The sequence below is a fragment of the Tursiops truncatus genome, chromosome 8, assembly GCF_011762595.2.
Source record: "Tursiops truncatus isolate mTurTru1 chromosome 8, mTurTru1.mat.Y, whole genome shotgun sequence".
NCBI lineage: Eukaryota > Metazoa > Chordata > Mammalia > Artiodactyla > Delphinidae > Tursiops > Tursiops truncatus.
In genome coordinates this window covers 72280068-72296614 of record NC_047041.1, presented here as the reverse complement: position 1 = coordinate 72296614, position 16547 = coordinate 72280068, and the positions used below count along the sequence as shown (strand labels likewise).

Genomic DNA, 16547 nt, shown 5'->3' with positions numbered 1-16547 from the left:
TCCAGGACAAGACAACTTTGGAAAGAGACAGACTTCCGTAAAATGTAAGATCTATCCGTTTGTGTTGATGATCATTAGAATAAAATGCCTTCACAGATGCCACCTGCGTTTATTAACAGACTGTTACAAGAATGGGCTTCTCCCTCGATAGTCTATCACTCTACCAGCTAAGCTCTGAAAATGGAACTATTTTACGGATCTTTCTCAACTAGATCATGCTCAGACCCCTGGCAGCTCAAAATCCTGGGGCTACCCTCGTCAGTGAGACTAGACAGCCAGCCACAAAGTAGAATCCCCTGGCAGAAAAGTCTGGCTGCAGACGCTTTGTTCTGACGGGCACTGCAGGCTCCCAAGCTTTCGGAGCCTACGACAGCGTGCTGGCTAAAATACTCAGAACTAACAAGCAAACAAAAAAACCTCAAGGGACTTACATGAGGGGCTCACGAGGTCTTTTCCCACTTATCTGAGACATGGTCATTCTCAGCATCCTTTAGATTTAATTGACGACTAGAAATCAACTTTGACTGTCAACCCTTGCCCTCACCCTAAAACAGTCTCTGACCGGCGTATGACCTCTAGACGCTGGAAGAGAACAGAAACTACTCAGAAGACTCAGATTCCCCAGCCTCGGTGAGTCAGGGTGCCCCACCATCTTCACTGCTAGCCACCTGTGTGCTCCTGGGCTTGACCACCTCTATCTCCCAGTTTCTACTTGGTCAGCAGCCTCTGACGACTGGATTAAAACAGGTGCTCTTGGTCGGATGAATTTGGGTGGCTTACTTCTGCGCCTTCTGTGCTAAATGTGCTTAGCTGCCTTTGAAGTGCTTTGGGAATACACTAAATTCAGAAAAGCCGTTTCTGACTGATGTTAGTGTTTAGTTAGATACTTGAAAGTGGTGCAGTGTGGACCATTTTTAGAACCCTTTACACACTTTTCAAACACGAGAGACAGGGAGGGGCCGTTGGCTTACTTTCACGGTGTCAAAATGCTGCTGGGGAGTAGGGTTAGTTAGGGAAAGCGTTAGTACTATTTCCAGATCACCTCAGGCTCTGAGGTGATGGGGCGTGATGATGGAATCACTATGCTAGGTAGTTCTACCTGGGGAAGGGACAGGCCAAGCAGGGTAAGGGATCCAACTAACCTCCTTCCACTTCATTTCCTCCTGAAAGCTGACAACTATCTTAACATGCCTGCCTCCTTCCTTCCGAGCCGGGCATTCACCAGTGTCATCCAGCAACATGTCTGCGAATGGAAAACATCAACAGCCTTAGGCACACGGGGACAGCAAGCCGGCTTCCTGACACCCCCGCTGCTTGTCGGCACAGCAGCGGGACAAACCAGGTGTCGTGGTGCAGGGGAAGTGGGATGGGGGGTGGCGGGGGGAGAGGGCAGAATGCAGAACGCAACCACAGAAACCAACAGTGGACCAATCAAGGAGCCAGCGGGCTGACGATGTACCTTTGCCAAACGGAAGTGCGAGGGAGACTCAACCAAAACGACAGCAAGAGCGGCGTCACGGATAATAAGTCAAAGCATCAGCCTCGATATGCTTACACACAGATCTGTGTGATCTGCCTAGATCACATTCGCTCATTATCGAGCCAACCTGAATCCAGCCCCAAGGCAGGAAGGTCGTAAACCAAGCCAGCGTCCCAATCGGCTACCGAGGGCAGGTGGGGCAGGGGGCGGGTGGTATGCAGCATACGGCTTGCAGGTCAGCCTCTTAAAATGGATCAAACAGAACTCAGCATGGTGGGCGAGGGGAGCCAAGCTCATGGCTTGGAGAAGTTGGGGCGCTGCAGCAAAGCATGACAGCAGTCTAATGGCTGGGCTCATGTTGGTAGCAGACGCACACCCACACGCACGTACATCCTAAGCACACACGCGCCCGCTGCCTCTCCATTTGATCTGCTGATCTGCTCGTCTTGGGGCTCTTGCTTAGAGACCAGAGTGCCAGCTGCAGGCCCTGTGACGCCACTCACCCAGGCTGCTGGACTCAGCGAGGTTCAGGCTGTGCTGGGAGAGCCCCATGGACTGCCTTGGGGAGGTGGAGAGGGACGCCTGGGAGGGTGCCCGGCTGCAGCCACTGCCTTGAGACTCCGACTTCAGCCGGTCGTTCTCAGCTTTCAGCTTCTCTATTTCACTCTGCGAAGGGTAAGGGAGAAGCTCACTTACTAGGCAGCTACAATGCGAACAAGCCTTTCCTGGAGGAGGGAATTGAAAGTTCCCTGCAGGGATCAAGTGCATATCCCAGCCATGGAGGCAGAATAAGTTACACCAACAGAGAGATTCAACAGTGGTCACTGCCTTTGCTGTATACACAAGACCTCTCTCTTTTGGGTTTTTTTTTTTGGCTGTGAGGCATGTGGGATCTTAGTGCCCCGACCAGGGATCGAACCCGCACCGCCTGCATTGGAAGGTGAAGTCTTAACCACTGGACTGCCAGGGAAGTCCCCCCACAAGACCTCTCTGGCACAGGAGGGTCCGAGAGCTGGCCTTTCACAAGACCTCAGAAATGTTTCCCAGAATCTGGGTGGTAAGTGGAAAAAGTCTTATCTAAGAAGTTTGAAAACTCTGGGTTTCTCAACCTAGACCTCTACTGCAGGACTTCTCAGAGCCTTTAATAAGTTGGTATGCATTGTGAATCTGAGAGGGGCACATAGTGTGCAACATTTCCCAAACATTTTTGATCAAGGAGCCTTCTTTTCACAGTTTCTTATGGAACGAGCGTTTCACGGAAATTCCTCTGGGAAACGCTGCTCTCCAGTGAAAGCCGATTTAGTAGAATCCACAGTGGTCTTTCATTCCATGAATACTTAAAAAGAACCTACTATGTGTTAATAAGCACTGGTCCTACATCCAGAGAAAGGGATGCAAAACAGAACAGCTCAGAGACTCAAATGCCTTCAATCCGTGTCAAAAGGTGAGAGGGGCCGCAGGAACAAATCTATAGGGATTCAGATGAGGGCACTACACTAACTCTTCCAGTTGCAGGACTTGGAAAGGCTTGGCAGAGGAAGAAGCATCAGGCTGAGCCTTGAGGGAAGCTTCCAATCTAGATGTGGAGAAGGCTATCCCAGCGGAGGGAGCGTGGCAGGAGCAGCTCCTCCCCGGGCAGCCTGGGGCTCCGCCGCACTCCCGGATCTCACCTGCATCCTGTTCATGGCCTCCCGCAGCTGGTCCAGCTGGTGTGCAGAGCTGAGGGCTTCCAGGCGGATGTCGGTCAGCTTCATCTCCTTGTCTCTCAGCTCGTTTCGGAGCTGCATGACCGTCTCAGCTTCACTGTCCATGCACTCCGAGATGCTAGGGAAAGAGGAGTGTTACTGACCAGGGCGGCTCTGAGTTCAGCTCCTTTTAGCCCTCCACTGACCACCACGTCATCATCAGGTCTGCTAAAGAGTAACCCCGTATAACCAGCTGCCCGGTGCTTCCCGGAAGTGACAATATCGAAAGCACCTGAAATTCACAGACTTCGTTAGTTCTCTACACTCTTTCTTTGCAGAGCTCTGGCAATCTGAATGGCTCCGGTATGCCTTTCAGCCAAATTCCAGTGATCTGGGGATAAACAGGAGCCAGCAAAAGGGAACGGTAACCTTGGGGGTTTGAAACCCTCCGTGATGTGTACACAGCTGGGCCCCTATAAAGATACAACATGGCCCTTGATAGCTAAACCCACTCAGAGAAATGAGGTCAACTGTCTGTTGTAAAGGCAGACAGGGTCAGACAGCTGAGGGTGATTTTTATTTGCCAAAAAGGGGAAGAAACCAAAAGACACGGGTGGAAGATGCTAGTCTGTTTCTGGTCACATTCTAAAGCCCTAAAGGTGTCTAGAGGGAGAAACATTCTTTCATTCCCCCACCCCCCATACTGCTTAATAAGCCCATGGCAAGGAAGAGAAACATCTCAGGTAGTTAGCAGAGAGTGATGTGACATGAAAGCCAAAATTTTATCTGAAAACATGCAACAGTGTGGTGAGCTGTCCTCCTTCCCCAGCTGTACACCAGATCAGGAGACTGTGGGACCCTGTGAGTCCCTCTGTTTTAAGAGGTGGACCTTCCAGGCTGGGTTCCTTATTCGATTACTTAGGTTTGCCTTTCAGGTACTGGCAAGTCAGCACAAACTGGAAGATCATAAAAGTCATGAGGAATTGCAATGTTAGAAAAGATAGCTTCTATTAAAAAAAAAAAAAGTTCGGTTGATTTCAAAGATTATAGGAGCTGAGGTGTGGGGTGATCCAGAAGAGAAAGCTTTGACATTTCTTGGAACTAAAACAGAAAAAAGAAAGGAAAAATAGCCCAAGTTCATGAAGTTACAAAGCTGAAGCTGATTATCTCTGAACGACATGGTGAGCACGTGGTCTCTGCAGAAATAATCACTCGAGCCCTCTCTCCAGGACCCAAGTACTGGATTTGAGGCCAAACCAAACCTGACCTGTGAAACTGGGAGAGGGAGTGGAAATGCTAATTGCCAAAGGAGAGCCATGATAATTGTTAAAAGAGATGTATTTCAGGGGCAGAAAGGACTAGAAGAAAAATGTAACGCCTGAACAGCCAAATCTTTTTGTGGCTACTTTCTTGACCTGAACCCTGAACGGTTTTGAGAGACACAAAATCATCTCCTATTTTAAAGAGTTGTCAGCATCCAAGAAAACTTCTCCGCTTCAAAATCTGAAACCTCCGACAGACCCTTGAAAAATCTTATAATTATTCCCATTTCATACCTATGAGAAACTGAGGCCAACAGATTTGGGACTAAAAGGGCTAGAGAGACAGTAATGTCTTTACAAATCAGATCCTCCTCTGCCCCCGCCAACCCCCCAGCTCTCTGTGCTTTGGATAGCCTGTGGTTTGTAGGGTTTAACTATACAGTCATACTTTCTTTGGTTTGGGAGGTTTTCGAGGGGAGCTTGCAAAAACTGCTTCTTTCTTGGGGAAGGACTATGGTTTCTGGGTTTAAATGGAGTGTAAAGTCTGCACAAAATTCCACTGGGACATTCTGGTCTTCGCCAAACCATGTCCTGCATAGACCTCGAAGATGCCAGTTCACTGCAGAGAACAATCAGCTTTAGTCCACCCTGTCTGTCTGTCTGTCTGTCACACGGCAAGGCGCTTTGCTCCAGTCTCCTTCACGTGGCCTGTGCTTTTTCCCCAGAAAGCTTTCTCAGCAAGAGAGACAACATCTCCTCCGCACCCACTTTGTGGAATTTATCACATGGGTTACTTTGTGAAGCTTGGCCAAACAATGACTTTACAAAGGGAAGCGAACTAAAAGGAAGAAAGTCTGCCAGGAGTCCAAGGCCCTCCCGTGTCCCCCACAGATCGGCCAGTTCTCAGAAGCACAGCACAGCGAGGCCGCACAGGAGGGGAGGCCTACAACAGAGGTGATGTTGAAAACAAGCCCCAGCTAAGAGTTAGTCCCCCGGGCCTACTGCCCAGGACAGAACCTTCTCCCTTGGCTCTGCCGAGTCACTGATAATCACTCCCTGCATGGCCCCTGGCTCCCCTGGGACCAGGGTTCTTCTCGCCTCATTTGTAGTATCTGATCACACTGATCGGCACATAATGTTGACTGAATACATAGACCACTGCGTCAGGCATCTGTAGCGTATTATTTAATGCACTACGTACACTACTAACTTTCGGGAAGAGACACTACAATCATCTCCATTTTAAAAACGGGGAGGCTGAGACAGAAAGAAATTGACATGCCCATTAAAAATGTGAGAATCAGGGCTTCCCTGGTGGTGCAGTGGTTGGGAGTCCGCCTGCTGATGCAGGGGACACGGGTTCGTGCCCCGGTCCGGGAAGATCCCACATGCCGCGGAGCGGCTGGGCCCCGTGAGCCATGGCCACTAAGCCTGCGCGCCCGGAGCATGTGCTCCGCGGCGGGAGAGGCCACAGCAGTGAGAGGCCCGCGTACCGCAAAAAAAAAAAAAAAAAAAAAGTGAGAATCAGTAACAAGTCTGATGGGTCTGCTTAACTCCAGGGTGCAAGCTCCTGGACTTCATCCAGTAGGCATGGATGGACACACACTGGTCCCCTCTATGGACCACTTACTGAAGCAACCTGATGTTAATTTTTCCTACTCAGCCCCTAACACTTAATTCCAGCATATTCATGCCGTCATGCCCAGGAGGCAGGGCTGGGGGCATACCTAACTTTACACACCCTAGTGTGGGAAACACTGCCTTCCCACACGGCCATTCCTTCCGCCCACGGGGTAGGAACTTTTCTGAGCCCCGACTCCTCTGCCTTTGGTTTCATCTTTGAACGCCCTCTCGCGTCTAGATCTGCACTTTCTTACAAACCCTTCAAGGCTGGAAAGAAGCATTTGCTCTCTGCCCACGCTTTGGAAAATCAGACCCAAAGCAAACATCTCTAGTGTGCATGATGCTGTGGAATGTCAGGAAAGCGCTGCCGAGCCAAAGGGTGGGCCCGCCTGCCCGCCCGGTCCCTATGGGGAAAGTGGTTTGGGGGAGCGCTCCTGCTACAGGCTCCGGGAGCCCCGTAGGCTGAATGTATCGCTGCTTGGCCACCCGGCAGCGTCTGGCCCAGTGACTACTCCCGCCTCCAAACAGTTTCTTCTCTCTGCTTCTGGGTTTCCACCCACCTCGCTGGCTGCTCTACTTCCTCTTCCTGAACCTCAGATATGAGAGAGCCCCAGAGCTCAGTCCTTGCCCCTCTGCCTCTTCGCCATCTCCATTCGACCCCTTGGAGAATCCCTCCAGCTTCCCAGCTTTCGAAACCACCACTGAGGCCACATCTCCCAAACCTCCACCTCCAGGAACTCCAGGCTGGCTGGCATCTCGACAGGGAGGTCTCCTGGGCATCTCAAACTTCGCACGGTCAAACCAGAGCCGCTGATCCCCACCTGGCCCCACTCATGGAGTGTGTCTCCCACTCATGCCAGAAACAACGCCGCCACACACCGAAGTCTTCAAGTGGCAGGTCTAGGAATATTCAAGGACTCTTCTCCTTCCCTCACAATCCACATCACCACGTGCCCTCAACTTTCCTTCCAGAATATATCCCAAGTCCATCCGGGACTCATCATTAGCATCAATCACTCATTCCACCTAATATCTGAATGCCCGTGAAACAGACCACCTACCTCCATGGAGTTCAGCTGTAGACTGGGGGGCGGGGGCAAAGAAAAAATAACCAAGGAAAAGCTCCACGGCAGGTGGCGATATTTGCAGTGGTGAAAAATAAAACGGGAAGGGGGCTGTTGGGAGTGCTGGCTGGTGGTGGGGTGTTTTAGGCAAGGTGCCTAGGCCAGGCCTTACGGATGGGGTAGTAACACTGAGCAGAGGCCTGGAGGAAGTGGATCTCTGGGGAGGAGCACACCAGGCAGAGGGCACAGAAAGGGCAAAAGGCCCGGGGAGGTGGGGGTGTGAGTGGCCAGTTCAAAGAACAGGAAATGGGCCAGAGCAGCTGGTGGAGAGAGTGGCCGTCAGCCTCTTCCATGGTCTCCCTCCTCCACTCCTGCCCCACTATGTCCCTGACCCCCTGAACGGAGACTCCCACCTTTGTGAAGCTAATTCAGATGATCTCACGTTCCTGCTGAAAACTCTCCAAAGCCTACTTCTCACACAGGACATCAGCTGCAAGTTCACCTTGGCTTCAAAGCCTCACATGGCCTGGGCGCCGCCTCTGCATGGCCGGCCTTCCTTCCCTCCACTTTCTCACGCGCCCGTGACGCGGCAGCCAGGCTGGCTAGCCTCCCCTTTCTCAGACACACCGGGCCTGCTTCTGGGTTCTGTCGGGAGGGCTGCCCTGCTTGCTGGCAGGCAGAGTCGGCCACGGGTTTACGATGGCCCACCTCCTTCCCCTCCCGGGCACACTCATGTCACGTCTTCCCGCCAAGGTCGGAAGCCCTGCTCAGTGGACGGTGGGAAGAGGCCTGGTCCACGACACACGCCTGCAGGGCCTCCACACTCTCTCCCCTCCCCGCTTGCTGGCTGGACACTCAGCAGAGGACACGGGCCCGCGGCACAGAGGGAGCCTCGGTGCCGGCATCACCACACGGCAGGCCGCCTGCCCATGAGGGTTATCTGTGTTGGGTCTGGAAGGAAGCAGAGACCGACAGTCGCAGGTAAAGGCGCTGACCTTTGCGACTGAGTTTGTCACAGCAGCTAGTGTTACCAAAGAGAACTAACCAGGGGTTCTTCCTGGCACACAGATCTCGGCTGAAACATCATCTCCTCAGAGGGGCCTTTCTGGACCCCTGTCTGCAGTTGCTACCAAGGTACTCTGTATCCCAACACACTGTTTCCGTTCCCAGCATGAACCCTTGGCACTATCTGATTCTTCTAGTTTATCCAGATGTCTGTGCTTAATGCCCGTCTCTCCCCCTGACATACAGGGTCTACACCGGAGTTGGGACGTGATTGTCTCATACACTGTCACCGGAGCCAAGAACAGCGCCTGGCACGGAGCAGATGCCAGGAGATGCAGCTCTACCGTGTCACGTCCCCGTAGTCCCTAATCCCCAGGGGTGGTTAATATTCTCTTTGGTCTCTCCAGAACCGTCTTGGGTAGTGTCCTGCTCACACAGGCTGGCATATGAGAAGTTTATACCGATACATAAAGAACAGATGAAGAGTTCCTTTTTCTCCTGGCCGGGAAACGAACCACTGGATTGAGATGCTCTGGGATGATGACAGGTGAGTCACGGGCAGCTTGTCCTTTATTTACCTCTTGGGCACTCTTCAGGTCAAACAGGACTCAGGCTCCTGAACACCGGTCTAACCCTCACACCAGCACACGGGGCCTCAGGCGGGCACTGCACTCCAGCGCTCAGCACTGGGGTTTCACCCTTGCCCAGAATGGACATGCCCGTCCGCACAGCCTCCCTCTTACCAGGGTGCTCCCCGAGAGAGGAGGAGCTGCTGACCTAAGTAAAGCAGACACCCTGAGAAGGCCATGCTTCACTGGTAGGTGGGTTCATAAAAAAGTCAGGGCTCTATGCTCTGTCCCCTGCTTGCACTGCCTGTCTTGTGTGCAGTCCGGGCAGGCGACGTGCTACAAAGGCCTGGCCCACCCTCTCGCCGGCGTTCCCTGCACCCATCTGGTGAGCTGGCTTTGGGGACGCTGGTGCAGGCCGCTGTCTTCTGCGGGTGGGCTGAGTGGCGGAATGGACCTGGGGATGGAGCCAGACCTGACCTCCTGAGATCGGAAGGAGGTTGCCCTGCACGCACGGGATCTGAGCCGGCCCTCACGAGCACCCAGTGAAGCAGATCCCATTTTCACCAGTGAAGAAACTGCGGTGTCTACCACTACCCCCACCCCCTTGTCCAACCCTAGCTCGCTGGCTGTTCTGACCCCGGCCACAGCGGTCCTCTTTCCCCAGGCACTGTCTTATCTCGCAGAAACTGCCTTTGCAGACCACCTGAGCTCTGGTTCCTCTTTTGCTCCTCGCCTGGTTATGCCAAGGGCTCTGATGGAACTCAGCCCTAGCTCTGATTGCCCTATTGCAGGGGCAATCCTTTTCACTGCTGCAGGGAGTCAGCTGTGCCACCTTCTGAACAGACACCTGGGTCCCCGCCTGTCTGTCCCAAGCCACTCCTGACCTCTTTATAGATTCTCGGCCTCATGTTTTGAGATGGGGCCCTGATGGAACAGTGCTCAATGGGTGCTCGGTGGAAAGCACGGGAGGTTGGCTGGGCAAGAGGAGATGACTCTTCCCTTCTGTGTACCCCCTGCCAAGGGCAACAGCACCTGAGCCAAGGCCAAGGGAGCAACTGCCCGTCTCACTCACCCAGCTGTGTTCCCAAAGGGCTCTGTACAAACTGACTCATTTACAGTCGACTGGGAGAGTTCACGGTGATGAGTCACTCGACGAAATATAGAGCCCTTTGGGAAAGAGAATCGTCACTGAATTGGTCTGTTTTTTTAAAGTCTTATTTCTGAGTGCTGACCTCAGAGAAAGAGTCAACACTAAATGTCGATCAAAGAAGAAAAGTATAATCTCTCTAAGCCCCGTCACCCAAGTGAACCAGAATTTCAGCCCAAACTGCCAACACTTATACCATCATCTCCCTGTCAGAGCACAACGGCTGTTGTGCTCTTCACATCCACTTATCTTGTTCAATCCTTAGGATAGGATAAGGAGACAACCATTATCCCAATTTGACAAAGAAATGGAAACAAAGAGAGGTTAAGCCGTTTGCCCAAGATCAGCCAGCTAATTATTAATTAATTAATTATTTGCAGTTCGCGGGCCTCTCACTGTTGTGGCCTCTCCCGCTGCGGAGCACAGGCTCCAGACGCGCAGGCTCAGCGGCCGTGGCTCACAGGCCCAGCCGCTCCGCGGCACGCGGGATCCTCTCGGACCGGGGCACGAACCCACGTCCCCTGCATCGGCAGGCGGACTCTCAACCACTGCGCCACCAGGGAAGCCCCCAGCCAGCTAATTATGCACACCGATGCCAGCAGAACAGAAACTCGTTTCCTTTCTCTTTTAAACTCTCTGGTCCTAAAACACCGAAAGAATATGCACGGTCTTATGAATGCAAGACACAAAGGACCCCAAGGAACGTAGCAGGACTCCAGCCATTCCTGCTGGAGAGGGTTCCCAGGGGCCAAAGCTGCCGTCTGACCCGAGTGACCCCGGCAGACAAAGACTTACAGAGAATTGGAGTGAGAGTTCCTCAGCAGGGGAGTGGAGCCCATGGGACCATTGTGTGGTAACTTTGGTGAGGAAGGCAGAGAAGAATCCGTCATCTCCTCAATGTCTGAATGAGAGGATGCCGACTTGGGGGACTTCTTCTTCCCGAAGGCTTGCTTGAAGGAGCTGCGTAACTGAATACACAAGACCGTCAGCCTGGCAGGAGCTGAGACCACCCCTTAGGCCTCGGCAAAACGGAGACATGCAGAGTGAACAGCAAATTACTTCTCCCACGCTTTCCCCCCAGCAATGAAAAAGGTTCCCAACAGCTCTCTCAGATCAGTGCATTAAGGGAAGAAGAGTTATCTGGTGTTGACAGCTCAGGGGACTGGACCTGTGGATAACATTCCATGCCTACTCTTGGCTCAAGACTAGATGCCAACAGCAGGACAGAGCCTGGCTCAGCAGATGGGTGTCGAGAGGAGGAGGTGACACAGCAACAAAGCGGGGTGCTCAGACACGGTGACGGATGCAGATGAGGTTAGTCATATCAATGGATGGGTTAGCTTGGTATCTGATATTCACGTTGGTCTTGCTTACCTCATTGACCTGCCAGAGAAAACGCAAGCAAAAATGGGGAAGGGGAAGGAAAAAAGACAATTTTTAACAGAGAAAGCCAGTGACAGGGAAAGCTTCGGACTTTTCAGACATGACATGGCTAATCATAAACACCATACAGAGAGGAGGTTTCTGGTAGGATCAAGAATCTTTCAAAGCATTAAGGGTATCCTCCTCTATTATGGAAGGAGAGGAAGAGAGAGTCTGGAGGCCCCTATAATCCGAGCTCTGCAAGCTTCTCTGTCTGGTTGAAATGACTGTCCCACCTTCCTATACTCCTCACTCTTTTCCGGCCTTTTATCAGTCATCTCTAAGCCTTATTATTATTATTATTTTTTTTTGGCATGTCTTCTTTTCTTAGCAAGGGTAGCTTCTTTGCTGCACTGGTCCCAATATGGCTGCATAGCTCTTTGATATGTACACTCAGGAGCTGCTGCAGTCCTTCTATACACGTAATATGATAAAAGCAGAAAATTAGCTGTCTCGCTTCTTGCTCAAAAAAATGATATTTTAAAGAAATGTATTAACCATATTGGGGAAAAGGAACTGGTATATCACAGATTCCCCAAACCATGAGATGGATCTGAAAATTCTAGGGAGAACATGAAGAATTTAAAGTGCGAGGTCTGCTCTGAAAGCCATGATAAGCTTGTATTTTTCTAGGCCAAAAAATAAAGTTTCATTTTGAAAAATGTCTCTTAAAAAGTAATTTCCTTTTTCTAAAGTCTTTTTTCTCCTACTGAAAACGTATTCTGGACATTTTCTTAGCCATTGTGAAATTCAGAAGATGGGCCATTCTGAAATAATGGGAATTGTCTCCCATCAAAGTTTCACCCATAACAATCTGCATGTCCAGCTTGTGGGCGAGTCTGGATCCCATTTCTCTCCCATTTCCTGCTTATGGCCGTATTTCCAGAGAGTAGTCATAGAAAGAGAAGGATCTGGTATACATCAACCTAAATCCTTGACCTCAACCTCTGGTAAAATGCTCGGTGTTAGAGCAGATGATAAAGATTAGACAAAAGCAAGCTCTGGGATTCCCTGAGGGTGCCAATTACCCATCCTCCCCAATTGCACCGGTGACCAAGAGTTGTCTTAAAATAAACAAGTTTTATTTCCTGAATTAAAGAAAATGGATAATCATGATTTTTCATAGAAAATAATTCTCATCACTTTGATAATTAAATCAGACCGTATTTATCAACAGCACATTAGAAACATGAGTTAATTCTGTTGGTTTAAGTCACAGCAAATGAGTTGACTAAAAGCCATTAGTAACATAAGGAAAAATTTCATCGGAACAATGAGAGGACCACACTGAACTGGCCTTTCGGCTTGCCTCCGATGCGAGCCATCAGTAAGCAAAATGACGAAATCCTCGACTCCTCCATCAGGAGACCTCGCCACCCATCCAAGATAACACAAGATGAGGGGCAAGTGCATGGAATGAATGAGGACGATGAAGCTACTGTGAAAACACGATGCTGTCAGCATGGACAAACGGGGCCTTGTGAGTCCTGGCCAACTTCAGATCAACCTGGGGTGTCCCTGCACTGAAGTCGGCGGGCAGCAAACGTCTGTCAGAACTGACTGTCACAGCCCTGACAGTAGAACTAAAAACTGGGTGGGGAGAGGGGAGTGGAATTTCCCAAGAAGAATGGGAAAAACTGTTCAAGAGGCCACTGTACAGAAGGCCAAGTAGCTCGATGGGATTATGGAAACATGGAAAAACACTGCATTGGACACTGGTTCTATTATATTTGCTATTTTGAGGTATGATCCCCCACCCCCCGCCAATTTAGAACCACTCACTAACTGCTAACAACTACATTATGAAGCTTTTACTTACAGCAAATGGTCAAAAACATTTCAAAGACAAGGGTGGGCGATTTAATGCTATCATAGGCAATTATGTAAATAAATAGATAAGGACTACGATTAATGATGGGATAACTAGTGATACATATTCCAGAAACTACTTTGGAACTAAGGAAAAAACCACTTAAGAGTAACTTTGCTCTAGTAACTGGAACTCTGTGGCCAGCATATGACTAGGAAGAAATGACACATATGAAATGAAAGATGAGTGCGTCACGTAGTCTCATGAAACAGAGAAACTACAAAGAGGTAGTTATTTCATAAATCCTAGGGTTTGACTGAGCACCACACTGATTTTAGTAGAAACCTGTCCACAAGCCACTTCTCTGGATCGACTCCCAAAGGCCTATGTGGTGAAGTTAAGAGCTAGCCTGGGCTTTATCTGGGGCACACCGTTTCCAAGCCTGACTCTGCTAGTGCCCACGAGAGTCTTTGGATGCACACTTACCCAATTCTTTCTCTTCTTCTTCTTTGAATCACTCTCTATGTTGCTGCCCACGCTGGAGTGACTGGTGGCACTGTTGATGCTGGAGACGCTGTCGGAGGAGTGCTGTCTGCGGATACGGAGGTCTGCGGACTGGGAGGTACCATTTCCTGGAGACCCAAGGCAGGACATCAGGAGCTGCTGACTGGAGCCTCTTCCTTTGCCCCAGGATTTACACCTAAATCCACACACCCAAGGACTAGGAGCTATTTCCCATTAGACATCACCTTCTGTTCTGCAATGCTGGGTTTTTTTTTAATTAAAAAATTTTTTTTTTTTTTGCGGTACACAGGCCTCTCACTGTTGTGGCCTCTCCCATCGTGGAGCACAGGCTCCGGACGCGCAGGCTCAGCGGCCATGGCTCACGGGCCCAGCTGCTCCGCGGCATCCTCCCGGACCGGGGCCCGAACCCGTGTCCCCTGAAGGCGAACTCTCAACCACTGCGCCACCAGGGAAGCCCCCTGCGATGCTGGTTTTAAGGTCCTTGTGTAGCTGAGTGCCACGCCCTCTTTGGTCAGTTAAAGGAGGGCTCTCTCCACTTTACAAAACAGAAGTCAGGGGAGGCTTAAGAGAACCCCCCGCACTCACTCTTTTGAGCTAAAATGCGTCTGTGAGTGGCGGCAACAGTCATCTGCGTCGTGAGCGTCCCTCCTTTGCTCTCCCCGCTCCTCCCGCACCAGCCTTCTTTCATGCCCTTGGACATGCCAAGCCCATGTCCTCTCACCACCTTACAGGTGCCATTCTCTCTTCCTGGGATGCTCTTCTCCCTCTGCTCTGCCTGGCCAGCTCTTGCCAATCCTTCCCACGTCACCTCTAGGCTCGCTTTCCCAGGAGGTCTGACGTTTGAGATAACAGTGGTACCAGAAATAACACTGCCCAGAACGGTAGTGGGACCAAAATAAAGTTTGCAGGCAGTGTTCCTCACAATCACAGAACGACCCTGACAGCCTGGTCTTTAAGAGCACTGGTTTCAGGGGCAGACTTGGGTTCTCGTCCCATTTCTGTTTCTCACACTCTGGATGGGACTCTCGCCTCTAAAATTCAGTACTCCCCTCAGTACAGTGTGGAGGACCAGCATTGCACGAGTAAGCGTGTTGTGGAGAGAAAATGCAACAATGAGATCAGGTACACACTGAGCACAGTGCTTAGAACATGGTGAATGTTCCATAAATGTTAACTCTCACCATTACTTTTCTATCGGTTCTCTTAACAGCATTTTCTGGACGTAACTCCTCCTCATGCCCATATCTCCCCCCACCACCCAAGTGAGATACACAAGGACAAAGCAATCCTTCTAGAATATTTTCTGGGACAAATGAGAGACGAACCCATTTCAGGCTGTCCCAGGTCCATGTAAATATCAAAGCATTAGTGAAGTTAAGGCTATGAAATACTTTGACACTTTGCCAACAGAGATATATTTTCTTCCATTTTGAGATACATCAGAGAAGAAGATGAGCTGGAATAGCTGTTTTCCTAGAGGCTGGAAGCAACTGGATTAAGTGCCTTCTAGGACCTGTCCGACTGACATGGACACCCACCCTCGGGCAGGGAGGTTGCATCATATATTGTCAAGGGAGGGTTCCTAAGGGCAGGCAGGTCGCTGGTTTGAGGCTGTTTCTCTCCCTTTACCTTTGCAGTTGAGCTCTGGGGTGTTAATTACCCCATTAATGGCCGCCTGGGCAGCTGCGTTCTGTTTCTTCAGCAGCTCAATGGTTTTTCTTAACTCATTCAGTTCTGAATCCTGAGGAATAGAAAAAAACAGTGGTCATCCCCAAATCATTTTGTACCGAGTTCAGCTGAAGTACAACTTAGCGTCAGCTTAGAGGAGGGTAGAGAATGGAGGAGTTGCAGGAAACCTTTGTCTCAAACATTAGGTTGAATCAGTTTTTAACAGGCACATGTGGGTACATCAACGCAGAAAGAATAGGACTCAGATCCGTTGCCGATGCAGTTAACTGCCACTCCATCTAGGTCATATTTTCACGCAGCAGACCTATTCTTTTAGATTCAATTCCAACAGTCCAACAAGCACACTAAAACCTATACAACTCTCTGGAATAAAACAGAATAATGTTCTTAGGTTTGTTGTTAATTCCAAGCAGGGAGGGAAGAAGCCTTCTTTCTCCTTTACCTTCTGCTCGGCCGTCATGGTTAAGCTCTGGAGCCTGATTGTCATGTTTCCAAGACTCTGTTCAAAGGCCGCCACAAGGTGAGCCTGGAGGGGAAAGACACATTTCCCTTCAGTTACATTATCTTGCAAGGTAGGAGTGCCTGAAGGGTGCCAGGTCTCAAAGACAGAAATCCAAATGGAGCCACGTGGGTTAACCCGTCGACTTCTTCAGCCTCTTGAGCTCCACCTCGCACCACTCTCTGGGATCCAGTTACTCTAGACTTTCACGTCCTTCACACCCCGTGCTTCTTCCCACCTTAGGGCCTTTCTGCATGCTCTCCCCGCTGCCTGGAATGCTCTTCTCCCAACTGCCTCCCTAACTGATTTTTACCCATCCTTCTCAACAGACCTCAGCGCATGCCTTCAAGACACCCCCAGATTGGGTTGGTTCCCTCCTATTCACTCTCACAAGCACACTGGACCGCACTGTGGTATCACAGGCAAACACACACACGCTCCTGTGATTGCTGATTGACGCCAGTCTCCACTTCACGGCAGGACGACCTTTTGTTCCCCAAGCACCAAGCTCATAGTAGAGTCTCACATTGAGCGTGTTCGTAGGATAAATGAACAAAGTGGTTGGCAGATGTTGCTTGTTATAATCCTGGTTAATAGAAAAGCCACCGAAAGGCCCATCTGCTACCTCCTTAGAGAACCTGCCCACTGTTTTCCCTGGAGTTATGACTTTCCCTGGGGCCCCCCTGCACTTTGGTATCCCTGTTAGAAGACAGCATCAGACACACCATTATTTTACATTTTACAAAGACAGTTTTCAAAATGCCGCC

The 16547-nt window shown here is 50.4% G+C and overlaps 1 protein-coding gene across 14 annotated transcripts in view; it reads right to left on the bottom strand.

The window, feature by feature from the left end:
• The window catches only part of NAV2 (neuron navigator 2), an 854704-nt gene that overhangs the window by 26365 nt on the left and 811792 nt on the right, over positions 1 to 16547 (bottom strand). For 13 of the 14 annotated variants that reach the window (XM_073808687.1, XM_073808684.1, XM_073808682.1 and 10 more), the window contains 7 exons: positions 15724 to 15807; positions 15222 to 15333; positions 13554 to 13699; positions 10631 to 10803; positions 3151 to 3304; positions 1984 to 2146; positions 1143 to 1243 (listed from right to left, as the gene is read on the bottom strand). In XM_073808687.1, the coding sequence (XP_073664788.1) occupies positions 1143 to 1243; positions 1984 to 2146; positions 3151 to 3304; positions 10631 to 10803; positions 13554 to 13699; positions 15222 to 15333; positions 15724 to 15807 (933 nt within the window). The remainder of the gene's footprint in view (positions 1 to 1142; positions 1244 to 1983; positions 2147 to 3150; positions 3305 to 10630; positions 10804 to 13553; positions 13700 to 15221; positions 15334 to 15723; positions 15808 to 16547) is intronic. The other variant, XR_012333484.1, reaches the window with a different exon arrangement.